At 45.3% G+C, this 13,237-nt stretch overlaps 1 protein-coding gene across 1 annotated transcript in view; it reads left to right on the forward strand.

Annotated features, from left to right (window-relative positions):
• LOC149446098 (guanylate cyclase 2G-like) overlaps window positions 1-13,237 on the forward strand; it is an 84,415-nt gene that overhangs the window by 36,467 nt on the left and 34,711 nt on the right. Inside the window, exons 9-11 of the mRNA XM_089653028.1 lie at window positions 4,040-4,192; window positions 5,974-6,060; window positions 9,462-9,566. Coding sequence (XP_089509154.1) covers window positions 4,040-4,192; window positions 5,974-6,060; window positions 9,462-9,566 — 345 coding nt within the window. The remainder of the gene's footprint in view (window positions 1-4,039; window positions 4,193-5,973; window positions 6,061-9,461; window positions 9,567-13,237) is intronic.

Here is a 13,237-nt window from a genome sequence, read left to right on the forward strand (position 1 = left end):
GAGTCTGGTTTGTTTGCTTTGCTATACCATTTCTGGCGAGTCCAACGTAAGGAGCGCTCAGCCTCATCTGTTAAGCACAGATCCAATTCTAAACGAGCCTGATCCAACAGTCTACGATTCGACGGGGAAGGTGACTGTTTAAATTGGGCCGACACAGAAGCTAACCTCGATTCCAACTGACGTTGTTTAAACTGTCTTTCCTTTTTTCGCCTCGAAGCTATGTGGATAATATGACCCCTAAGAACCGCTTTGTATGCTTCCCATAATGTTACCGAAGAAGAGACAGAACCCGAATTTAATTGAAAATATTCCTGAGGCTTGCGATGTAGTTCCGTCTGAATCTCCATCAGCGAAAGCAAGGAGTCATTCATTATCCACGATGAGGAGGCCGGCCTACATAGGAGAGATCGGCAGACTACCAAAATAGGCTCATGATCTGACCATGGAACCGTTAAAATTGAAATAGAGCGAACCAAAGGGAGGTGTTTACGGGAAACGAATGCATGGTCAATTCTGGAATGAGAATGATGAGATTGTGAATAATAAGTGTAGTCTTTCCCCCGAGGATGAAATTCACGCCATAAATCCACCAGATCATGGGTACTTAACATGCGTACAAAGGACTTCGCTGATGCGGAAGGGTCAGAGCGCTCTGCTGGATATTTATCTAATGCAGGGTTTAGTACTAGATTTGAGTCCCCTGCCATCAAAAGCGTGCCCCTTTGGTGTGTAGCCAGAAGAGAACATAAGTGTGACAGAAAAGGCCCAGGGTTAACGTTAGGAGCATAGTAGGACAGTATAGTAACATCTATTCCATGAATCGTGCCCTGGAGCAGAAGGTATCTGCCATTGGGATCAGCAATACGCCTCACACAGACAAATGGAGTTTTACTATGAAAGGCGACCAATACGCCTCTCTGTTTAGTAGGGCCATTAGCTTGAAATATCTGAGGGTAACGTGCATCAAAATATTTTGGGGCAGAATTAGTGGAAAAGTGAGTTTCCTGCAAACAAGCAATGTCAACTTGGCGAGCCCGGAGAAACTTAAATATCTTTACCCGTTTCTGTGGAGAGTTCATCCCCTGGACATTCAGTGATAACCAGTTCAACGACATGGTGGTCTAAAAAAAGGAAGAGTAAATCCACTGCGGTCCCCGGGAGCCCTGGAAAAAAATTTACAAAAACACAAAACACACATGACAAAGGACAAAGAGAAAGAGACGAAAAAGAAAAGAAAAGACATTAAGACATCTGATATACACGCAAGATACCTGTGTAACATGGAGATTGATTTAAACAATATAATTATCCATTGTGGGTAAAACACCCACATAAGGGCTAGGTAGCGGGCGGGACAAAAGACCAGACCGCTAGCCAGCTCGGTGGGGGACACAACCATCCACCGGAACAACTCGGCATAGATATAAAATACAAAAATATTATACAAACAACTGAGGCTAATACACCCGTAAATAAGCAATCCGAAACTTGCAAGACTATAGAGATCTCAGCCAGTCAGTGCAGTGAAGAGAAACCTCTACTCTAGATTGGAGGAGGTAAAACACACGGAGATATATAATCCCTGAACATATCCAAAAACAAGTCCAGAAGGTGGCAGAAAAAATCCACATAGGACTAAGCTGTATATTGACGGCCAGCCTCTAAACATCAAGTTGCGGAGACTTCCTGAAAACGTTGGGCCTGTAGAGATTGGAGGGCCTGTGGGCCATTTTGACTAGAAGGAGATTTACGCGAGGACTGGGAATTTTGAAGACGCGTAGGGAGTGGAATCTCCTCACTCTGGGATTGTGGCAGTTCCAGCTTAAGCTCCCTGAAGTGGTGCCGAAGATCCGCTGGTGAAGAGGCCTGGAATTGGCGACCTTGAAAGGAGAAGAAGAGCTTGAAAGGGAAGCCCCATCTGTACTTTATATCAGCCACTTGAAGAATTTTAAGATAGGGTTTTAAGGTACGACGTTTGGCAATCGTGACTGGGGACAAATCCGCAAACAGATGAACAGAGTGACCCTGAAATTCCAGAACCAAACGATTCCGAGCCGCCTGCAGTAGACGTTCTTTAGTGCGATAAAAGTGGAATTTAATAATAATGTCCCTGGGAGGCCCCTCCATGGGCTTGGGTGCTAAAGCTCTATGGATACGGTCGAACTCCAAGCGCTCCATGGGAATTTCAGGAGCCAATTCCTGGAAAAGAGCAGTGGCAGTACCCTGTAAATCGGTGATTGCCTCTGGAATTCCGCGGATGCGGAGGTTATCCCTGCGTGCTCTATTCTCGGCATCCTCCAGCTTATCTTTTAAAGAATCCAGTTGAGCATGTAGGTCCTCAACTTCCTGTTCATGACCTTCCAAGACTGTAGTCGCCAGATCCATACGCTGCTCCAATTGATGGGCGCGAAGGCCCAACTCCTTTAGGCCCTTTGCCAAATCAGAAGACAATTTACGCGAGGCTGTTGTAATCTCCTCTCGCACTATAGCACGGAATTTGTGTAGCAGGGCTTCGGGATTGTGTTCCAAAGAATCTGCCATCCCTGATGGAAATTGCCGCTGACTATCGCCATCTGACTCAGGGTCACCTGGAAGCTGGGTATTGTCATCCGGCTCAGGCGGGTTAGGTATCAGCTTAGCGACGTGGCCCTGTGAAGGGAAGTGCTGTTGGGCCCGATGTTTGGGTTTAGTGCGGGGAGTGCGATGCATTGCAGGGAGTAGTCCACAGGACTCCAAAACGTTGTCAGGTTATTGAAGTGATACGTTAGGGTGTAGAAGCCTAATGACCGAGGAAATTGTCACGGTGGCACGGCACAGGGAGGTAGCTCTGGCATTTTCCCCCTAGCTCGTGTGCGCGTCCCCCACCGGGGAGGTGTTCACAGAAGATTCACTAGATGCTGGAGCCAGTGAAATGTAGATGGTTATAATCACTAGGCCGGGAGTGCAAACTGTATAGAGGCTACCAAAAGGTATCCCTGAGACCTCTGATTTATCCACTTGTGGAGAGGGTTATAAATAAATCCATCCAGTGCAGCTGCTGCAGTATCTCAGATCCCTGGGGTCACACTGGGATCCTGCAGGGATATGATACGATCCACAGGGCCACCAGGAGGTTCGGGGGGGGTCCCCCCCACCTATCTCAAGGACTGACCTTTATGCCAGGGTTGGATATACAGGCCAGTGATCCGGCTGTGCGGCGATCCGTCCGCGGCGGTGATCCGCTCCGGCCGCGGATTTAGGAAACACCGCGGCTTCACACACCACGGTAGGCCTCAAATCGCCCTGCGCCCCAGATGCTCAGGAAGAAGGCAGAAGTCTTCCAACAGAGAAGAGTATTTCAAGAGAGGAGAGTTAGATAGAGGAAGGAGCAGAGTCCTCCAACAGAGAAGTATGTTTGAAGAGAGGAGAGTTAGAGGAAGGAGTAGACTCCTCCTGCAGTACAGCGTATTTCAAGAGAGGAGACTTAGATAGAGGAAGGAGCAGAGTCCTACGGCACTGCAATGTATTTCAGGAGAGGAGAGTTAGACAGAGGAATCAGCAGACTCCTCCTGCAGTACAGTGTATTTCAAGAGAGGAGAGTTAGAAAGAGGAAGGAGCAGAGTCCTTCAACAGAGAAGAGTATTTCAGGAGAGGAGTGTTAGATAGAGGGAGGAGCAGAGTCCTCCAATAGAGCAGAGTATTTCAGGAGAGGAGAGTTAGATAGAGGAAGGAGCAGAGTCCTCCAGCAGTGCAATGTATTTCAAGAGAGGAGAGTTAGATAGAGGGAGGAGCAGAGTCCTCCAATAGAGCAGAGTATTTCAGGAGAGGAGTTTTAGATAGAGGAAGGAGCAGAGTCCTCCAACAGAGAAGAGTATTTCAGGGAAGGAGACTTAGAGGAAGGAGCAGAGTCATTCAGCAATGCGGAATCCTCCAACCTATATTCTAATAATATGAAACGATTAATAGATTGTTAGAGAATGGCCTTCTACTCTAGAACATGTTTTCCCACAGTAGCTGATATAAGTAGATCATACTGTTTTTGCTATGACTCTTTTCTTAGGCCAATCCTGGGGAATCGCCCTCCAGTACGCCGACAGCATCAAAGAAGTTGGGGAGTTTTGGCTCCAGTGCTGTCATCTCCAGCAACCAGAGCTGTGGCTTCACAGACAAGCAAGGAAAAGAGGTTGTCTATACCACCATTGGTCTCTATCAGGTACCGACATCCCATCCAACCAAAACAGTTTTTTGGGGGTGGGGAATGTTTTCTGTGCATAGATTCCAGAGTACAGCATAGTTTTACAGGGGTTAGGCTAATGTGATTGAAACCTCCCATGAAGAACATGACAAAAATAAGTTTTAACCTTTTATACAAATGGCTTTGTTAGTAATAAAGTTCAGTGTATAGATATAGTGACAGATCATCTTTAATATTTCAAATCCTTTGAAAAATCTGTATTGCTCCCCCTACCCAACCATAGTTAAAGCCAAAGTGCAGCCAAAAACACAAATAGAAAAATCAGCACAAGGGACATAAATTACAGGTAATATGATGTGTCCCTTATGTTATTCTTCTCCTTTCAGTAATAATCCTCCTTGGTAATGCCCCTTTGCCCCCCCCCCCCCTGTACTCCTACCCCTGCTGCGGTAATCTTCCAGTATGGTGGGGTTTAATACAGCTAAAAGATTGTCAGGAGCTCTCATCAAGGGAGCTTGACTATGCTTGCCCTTTTCTGCCAGATTCACCATTCAAAGAAGCCAGTACTACAGCTTCTATGAGTGACACAGGATCTATGAATGAGGGATGGGTGGATGTCTGATAGGTCTGCCCCAGGGGCGGACTGACAACTCATGGGGCCCCTGGGCAATAGGGGATCATGGGGCCCCTGTGTCCTTGCCTAAACTCAAAAAAGCCTATGAAAAAGGTACCAGGGGCATCTCATGGGGCTCCCTACTGACCCCGGGCCCTCGGGCAGTGCCCGAGTTTCCAAATGGTCAGTCCGCCCCTGGTCAGCCTCTTTATTATTTTGCAAAAATGATTTTATTTTTTAAACTGGAACTTTCTCTCAATCAACATAGACTATTCTGAATCCTTTTGCTACTAGCATTAGTAAATAGATAGAAAAGTATATCATATTTGCTTGTTTTGGACAATTTTTAAATTTCTTCAGTTATGCAAAGCATGCTGGAGCTGACAGGGGAGAGATCTGTATTGTTTACATACAGACATCTCCCCTGTCAGTGTCCTTTGGCGATCGCTGGGTGCCGGCTGGGAATCCCCGGCCGGTAGCCAGTGATCGACAGCCATAGCCAATTACAATTTATATTGTAAAGCACTGAGAAAACTGTTGGCGCTGTATAAATCCTGTATAATAATAATAATAATAGCCGCCAATGCCATCTACCCGGAAATGCTAAATCCTTTTTATATATACAGTATATATTATTTTGCGCAGTATTTGTGCTATAGGACTGCACAATAATTAAATTAAATAGCGCTTTTGGTTTGTGGTGCTCAGATACAGTGTAGTTCTGCTTTAATATAACTAGAAATGTCAGTGTTAGTTTTTAGAAAAAGTGTTACTGTTGATAAAAAGTATACGTTTTATTCTATAATCTGTCCCAATTAAAATTACATTACCATTAATATTTCCTACAGGGAATGAAATAAAGGCTTAAACAATGGGTTAATAATGAGTTAAATAGGAACAAACTATATTTAAATAATAAAGACATTTTTTTTTACTTTTGATGTAGCATGTCCAACGTCCACAACTGGTTAATAGTAATGAACTTTTATCTTTATCTTTTATCACCTGGGGCCCCTGGGCAGTGCCCATGCATTAAGACAGCCCTGACTCTTCTTTACATTTTTGCGGGAGTATATAATTTTTTAATGTTTGAAAGTCACACCCACCATGTAATGTGCTTTTCTTTGGCATGTGGCGATTAAGGTTTTTTTAATCTACTATACTAATATATGGGGTTTTTTTTTAGGGTAGTAACGTGGCCATTAAGATCCTCACTGACCAAACAGCATCTTTACGAGTGAAGAAGCCATCGGTGCTAAAGGAGTTCCGCATGGTGAGTATTCCTGAAACTTTCATGAGAAAAATACTTTCAATGCTGACCTCCCCATGTTAATAACAAATGTAAAAAATCTACCTTTTGTGTTTGAAGTCCTCCAGTAGTGCAATTCCTGTGCCTAGGCACTCCTTCTCTGTAGCCTGTAACGGTATTTTTTTTTTTTTTGCTAGAAAATCAATTAGAACCGTCAAACATTATATATATATTTTTACACAGAGGGCCTAAATTGCAATTTTTTGGGAAAAAATGCACTTATATTATGTTTTTGTGCATTAAAATTAATTAAAGTGTATTTTTTCCCAAAAAATTGCAATTTAGGCCCTATGGATAATATACTGTACTTAATTTGTCGTCGTGCAATTTTAAAGCATGACATGTTTGGTATCTGTTGCCTTTTGTGACTTCATCTTTTATATTTTACGAAATAATTGGGTATTATATTATGATTTTGTGCATTAAAATTAATTAAATACCCAATTATTTCATAAAATATAAAAGATAAAGTCACAAAAGAAAACAGATACCAAACATGTCATGCTTTAAAATTGCACATGACGACAAATTACGTACATTATATTATCCATAGGGCCTAAATTGCAATTTTTTGGGAAAAAATACACTTTAATGAATTTCAGTGCACAAAAACATAATATAATACCCAATTATTTCGTAAAACATAAAAGATGAAGTCACACAAAGAAAACAGATACCAAACATGTCATGCTTTAAAATTGCACACGGCAGCAAATTACCTACATTATATTATCCATAGGCAATGCTTCAAAAGGCTTTACAGGTTAACAGTTTACAGTTACGCAGGAGGACTGGTACTAGAATCACATGTGTGGTGCGATTGCCATTTACGTACCAACGCATGCATTCGCAATTGCGCGTGAGCATGGTGGGACTGGGGCACTTACATTTTTTTTTAAATATTTATTTTATGTGATATAAACCCCCAAAGTACAATGCAACAAAATAAATTCACATAATTTAACCTCAATATGTCAAATAAATAACACAATACCACTTAAAATCTTATAAATGTGTCACAAGAGACATATAAGAATAAATTTGTGAATAATTAATAAACAACTCCTGTCCTCAAAGTGCATAAAGTCTCTGAGAGGTGGTGGATCGCATTGGTGAAATACACATGTTCTTCAGGAGCATACACGGCAAGCACGCATGTAATTGGATATATGAGCTATCACAATAAGAGCACAGTATATGTGAAGTGGGTTGCAGACTTTATGTACTTTAAGGACTGTAAAAATAGTTTTTTACATTGTCTCTTTCGTTTTTTTTAAAATTACTTTTATTGCTATCACAAGGAATGTAAATATCCCCTGTAATAGCAATAAATCATGACAGGTCCTCTTTACTGAGACATCTGGGGTCTATTAGACCCCAGGTCTCTCATCTACCTTTTAGAGTATCCAATCAAACCAAGATCGGTTTGAATAAATGCCTTCCCAATCCAAAAATGGATTGTTTACATTCTGCTCAAACGGGGTTCCAATCCCTGATCAGCTCTATGACCAGTCGGTGGAACCATCAGCTTCAGTGCTGGGCTCCCCAATCGTATGGGAGAGCCCAGAGAGGTACTGGGGCAGGTGGCCGGGAAGGGAGGGGGTTTGGATGTTGACCCCTCCCACCACCCATAAAAGCAATCCAGTGGCTATTTAGCTGCTGGGATCATCTATACATTGTAGACCTTTGCCGACCCTAAAAAAAAAAGATACCGGGATCATGACTGCAGTTGCACTCAAAACAACAAGCTGAAGTTCGAAGTTGATTGGCTATCATGCAGAGCTGTACCAGATTTTGCACTCTAGTTTTAGTAAGTCAACCCCGATCAGGGGCGGACTGACCATTTGGAAACTCGGGCACTGCCCGAGGGCCAGGGGTCAGTAGGGGGCCCCATGAGAAGCCCCTGGTACCTTTTTCATAGGCTTTTTTGAGTTTGGGCAAGGACACACAGCGCCCCATGATCCATTATTGCCCGGGGGCCCCATGAGTTGTCAGTCCGCCCCTGATCCTGATGTGTTACTGGAGGACAGCTTCAGTTACTGGGGGGTAGTGTTCTTTGAAGGAATACCTGAGGAGTTATTTCAACAATCTGCACTGGCTACACATTCCCATACTGGTCTCCAGAGTGAATGCAGTGTTGAGGGAGCCTTAACTGAGCTTTCCCTGCTCAACTGGAACTGTTCTCTATGCTAAGTACTGACCCTCTATAGTGGATTTCTGTCCCTGTACAACCACTCACCCAAAGCATGCCTAAGTAACATGGATTCCCTTATTTAAAGCATTCCCTCATCCAAAATGGACGCAGAGTTTCCTAAGAGTTGTGTCAACTTCGTCTCAAAGCACTGGACAGAATCCCTAAGAGACCAATTCACTTGGAGACCCCTCTTCACATGCAGCTTTGGCACAAGGCCACTTACAGGTGGGAAGACTAACTGTACCTGCCTACAGCCCCACCAGTCATCAGAGCACCAGTAATTGGAAGAGATGGGTGGTAGAGTAGCAGCTCTGACCAAAGAAATAAAGGCCTGCCTCTATCAATATGTCCTCCTCCACAAGTTATGATTAGTCAGTAATGGTTAAAAGATTGACTGTAGGAGGCCCATGGCTGTGGATAAGGGGGTACCACCAGTCCTCCTGTATGGGGCCCTGGCCAGCTGGGGGGGCCCAGGCAGCTGGGTGAATTAGATGTGGGCAGAGAAGGTGATCGGCATGGCTGGGGGGCAATTACTGGAACCAATACCCTGTATGGCTCTCTCTGCAGCAACTGAAATCTGGCTTCTCCTCTCCCTCCCACTGGGCTTCAGCTGCTGCAGAGAGAGCCATATAGGGGATCGGTTCCAATAATTTCCCCCCTGGTGCACCTATCACCCTCCCTATGTATCATACATTTCCCCTGCTACGCAGGCCCTCCTGTGTGCCCCCACAGTGCTGCTTCTTCCTACCAGCAGCTACCAGCACACAATAGGATCCTTCAGGATGGAGAGTTGGGGAAGGGTCCTCTATGTTACATTTACCAGCCCCTTCATTTTCTGGATGAACACAATGAGTGATTGGTACCAGTCCCTCACTGTTTTCATTCATAACAGAAGCATAGTAAACTGTTTTTTTGTTTTTTTGTTTGAGGGGGGGGGGGGGGTCCTGTCAGGTTGTCTGCATGGGGCCCCGTGGTTTCTAATAGCAGTCCTGAGGAGGCCTATAGGCATTTCTTATGACTTGTCCTTTTTGGCCACAGCTTCCAAAGTACAGGTCCTCTTTAAATCTGTTTCTGATATGTTAGTTACAACAGTATTCTTAGTTGGATAGAGTCTCATATGAGTAGAATTGTAAAGTCTGTATCCTCTAAAGCCTTTGCTTTCTTTCTCCAGATTCGAGAGTTGAAACATGAGAATCTCGTCACTACTTTTGGTGTCTCCATTGAGCCCCCCAATGTCTGCATTCTGACCCAGTACTGCAAGAAGGGCAGTCTGAAGGTACAGGGTCTCATGGCCTCTTCATGCGGTCTGACAATTATTAGCCTTTCTTACAGATGCTGATCACACGTTGAATGAAATATTCTTCTCACTAAGCGTTAGCTGGCAAAGCCATGTCATGATTGTCATGAAGAGCATGACATACAAAAGAATTTGGATCATCTAAATTACATTTTTTGAAAACTAAGACTGTTCTGATGCAAGTTTTAATTTTCTGCTTCAGTTCAAGGTTGGCTTCATTTTAGTTGAAGTCCAGGTATGATCCTAATCACATACCAATGTGGCGGTACCCCCATAGGAGCCTGCAGTAGGATAGGTTCATATCTATGCAGGTTACATTTATGCCTTTTTCTGGAGCATTTTCCTTTTTTGTAACACGTGGCTTTGGTGCATTGTTTCTGCTTTTTATGCATTTTGCAGAGTTGACAGAGTTCTGAGTTCATGTAGTGTGACTTTGAAGCAGCTTTGATGTGACTTTACACTTTCTGGCACTCAAGTAGCATCATATTCTCAGAAAAGTTGTGCAGGAACCTGTCACATATTAGGGTCAGGGTTAAGGGCTAGGCTTAGTGTCCGTTCACATATATAAGGATTGGATGTGGTTTGAACTGCATCCAATCAGCATGACGTGAAAAAACTTTGCTTCCTATGGTGCCTGTTCACATATACTATATTGCCAAATGTATTAGAACACCTGCCTTTAAACGTACATTAACTTTGATGGCATCCCAGTCTTAGTCCGTAGAGTTCAATATTGAGTTGGCCCCGCACTTTGCAGCTATAACAACTTCAACTCTTCTGGGAAGGCCGTCCACAAGGTTTAGGAGGGTGTCTATGGGAATGTTTGACCATTCTTCCAGAAGTGCATTTGTGAGGACAGGCACTGATGTCGGACGAGAAGGCCTGGCTCGCAGTCTCCACTCTAATTCATCCCAATGGTGTTCTATCAGGTTGAGGTCAGGACTCTGTGCAGGCCAGTCAAGTTCCTCCACCCCAAACTGGCTCCTCCATGTCTTTATGGACCTTGCTTTGTGCACTGGTGTGCAGTCATGTTGGAACAGGAAGGGGCCATCCCCAAACTGTTCCCATAAAGTTGGGAGCATGAAATTGTCCAAAATGTCTTGGTATGCTGACGCCTTAGGAGCCCTTCTGTAAGGGACCGCCCGGCGGTACCACTAGCACTCCACTGATCGGATGTTCCCAGCGCACGGAGTCTAAGCCCCAGAGTACTTGTTCACCAGGGCCCCTGATGGTGGGGATGGACTTGGAGTACCCCAGGACCAGGTCGTGAGTACTGAGGACGCCCGTCAGTGGTAGGGGTATTCGCCAGGGGCTCCCACGGGAGAGAGCCAGGTATGAGGAGGTCTGGAGACCCCGTTGAGAGGGACGGATGGATGGATGGATGGCTGAGCAAGTGCAAGGTCATACAAGCCGAGTCGGTAACTATCGGGACGGTGCGGTACAGAGCAGCGGGCAAAGAATAGTCGGGTCACACGCCAGGTCAGCAACAGCAGGTCAGATCCAATAGGGGGTATTCAGGAGAGAGGTCAGGCAAGCAAGGGTCAAGAACAGGAGAAAACAGCAAGGTCAGGGCACAATCCGGGTCAGCAACTTACTTTAAACAGGTTCACAGGTACACAGGATTCAAGAGACCAAAAGGCACTGAATGACAGCTCAGGGCCGTTTAAATATCCCGCCCTGCGCTGTCATTGGTGCCAGGCGCGCGCCCGTGGTCTCTACTGCGCATGCGCGAACCTGGTTGCCGCGGTCGGCCAAGTCCCGGCGCCCGCGTACAGGGCGGTGTACTGCGCCTGCGCCGAGCCCAGCGGCGCGGCGATCTCCGACACCTTCACTGGAAATAAGGGGCCAAGCCCAACCCCTGAAAAACAACCCCACACCATAATCCCCCCAACACCAAACTTTACAATTGGCACAATGCAGTCAGACATGTACCATTGCCAGGAGGGCAACCGCCAAACCCAGACATGTCCATCGGATTGCCAGACATAGAAGCGTGATTGGTCACTGCAGAGAACACGTCTCCATTGCTCTAGAGTCCAGTGGCAGTGTGCTTTACACCACTACATCCGACACTTTGCATTGCACTTGGTGATGTAAGGCTTGGATGCAGCCACTCGGCCATGGAAACCCATTCCATGAAGCTCTCTACACACTGTTGTGCTAATCTAAAGGCCACACCAAGTTTGGAGGTCTTTAGCTATTGACTTTGCAGAAAGCTGGTGACTTCTGAGCACTGTGCGCTTCAGCATACGCTGTCCCCGCTCTGTCATTTTTCGTGGCCTACCACTTGGTGGCGGAGTTGCTGTTGTTCCCAGTTGCTTCCACTTTGTTATAATCCCACTAACACTTGAGCGTGGAATATTTAGTAGCCAGGAAATGTCACGGATGGACTTATTGCACAGGTGGCAACCTATCCCGGGACCACGCTTGGAGTCACTGAGTTCCTGAGAGCGACCCATTCTTTCACCAATGTTTGTAGAAGCAGTCTGCATGCCTAGGGGCTTGATTTTATACACCTGTGGCCATGGAGGTGATTGGAACACCTGAATCACATGATTTGGAGGGCTGGCCCAATACTTTTGGCAATATAGTGTATGTCCGGTGCACTGGAGGTGCGGATTCAGTGCGGTTTTAAAAAGAGTCATGTCCGATTTTTGAGCAGTGTGGTCCGCTTCAGATGCAGATTACAGGCTATGGACTTCCATGGGAACCGTTTCTAAACCGCATATGTGTGAACAAGATAAGATCCTGAGCTAATTCTGTCCTTAACCTGATGTGAACCTGTGAACAAATACTGTATCAATTAGCTGTGAAACCTGAACTTCAATCTGCACACATGTGTGAATCAGCTCTTAGGGCCAGTTCACACCATGGAAATGCATTCCAGATGAGTTCCAGATGTGTGTCCGCACTCACATTTTTGGCGCATTCTGGTGCAGTTTTGATGCATTTTTTATGCATTCTGGTGCATTTTTGATGCTTTCCGGTTAATTTTTTGCCTCTCTCTTTCTTCCATTTAAATAGGAACAGGTGCGTTCCAGTGTGTTTTTGGTGCGTTCCAGTGTGTTTCTGATGCGTTTTTACTGTGCTTCAGCTCTACTTTTTTTCTGCAACTGGAATGCACTGGAACTGCAAGCACTGATGTGAACTATGACATTGACAGCCTTATACCCTACTTTCTGTGCATTTTGGATGCAGAAAAAAAGCACACTGAAACGTATGTAGTGTGAACTGGCCCTCACGGTTAAATGTTAGGGTTAGGCTGAATGGATCCTCCTGAGTCAGCCCGAGCTCTGCCTGGGGGCCAGCCCCCCTAGAACTAGGGGTCCCTCCCAGGCCACCAACAGCCTCCTCAGCACTCTGTCAGCCTGACTCTTTCCTAGTTATGGGTTGACCTCACCACTCTACAAGGGTCTCCAAACTTGGGATTGGTTAGACTCCCATAAACATGCCCACTGTCTTCTGGAAGCTTCCATGGTCCTCCAGAACCAGGTGGAGGCAAAAGAGTCCCAACCTGTTAAGTCATCCAGCCTGACCTGTAGTAACCCAACCTGGGGTGGGGTCATTCACTTGTTACTGCTGCCATTTCACTTTTTTTAAAATGAATTCAAGGCATTCTCTGGTTGGATGAGGAGGCAATCCTCCTCTCT

Source organism: Staurois parvus, unplaced genomic scaffold (assembly GCF_062004578.1).
Source record: "Staurois parvus isolate SC_StPar_1 unplaced genomic scaffold, SC_StPar_1.0 ptg000697l, whole genome shotgun sequence".
Taxonomy (NCBI): domain Eukaryota; kingdom Metazoa; phylum Chordata; class Amphibia; order Anura; family Ranidae; genus Staurois; species Staurois parvus.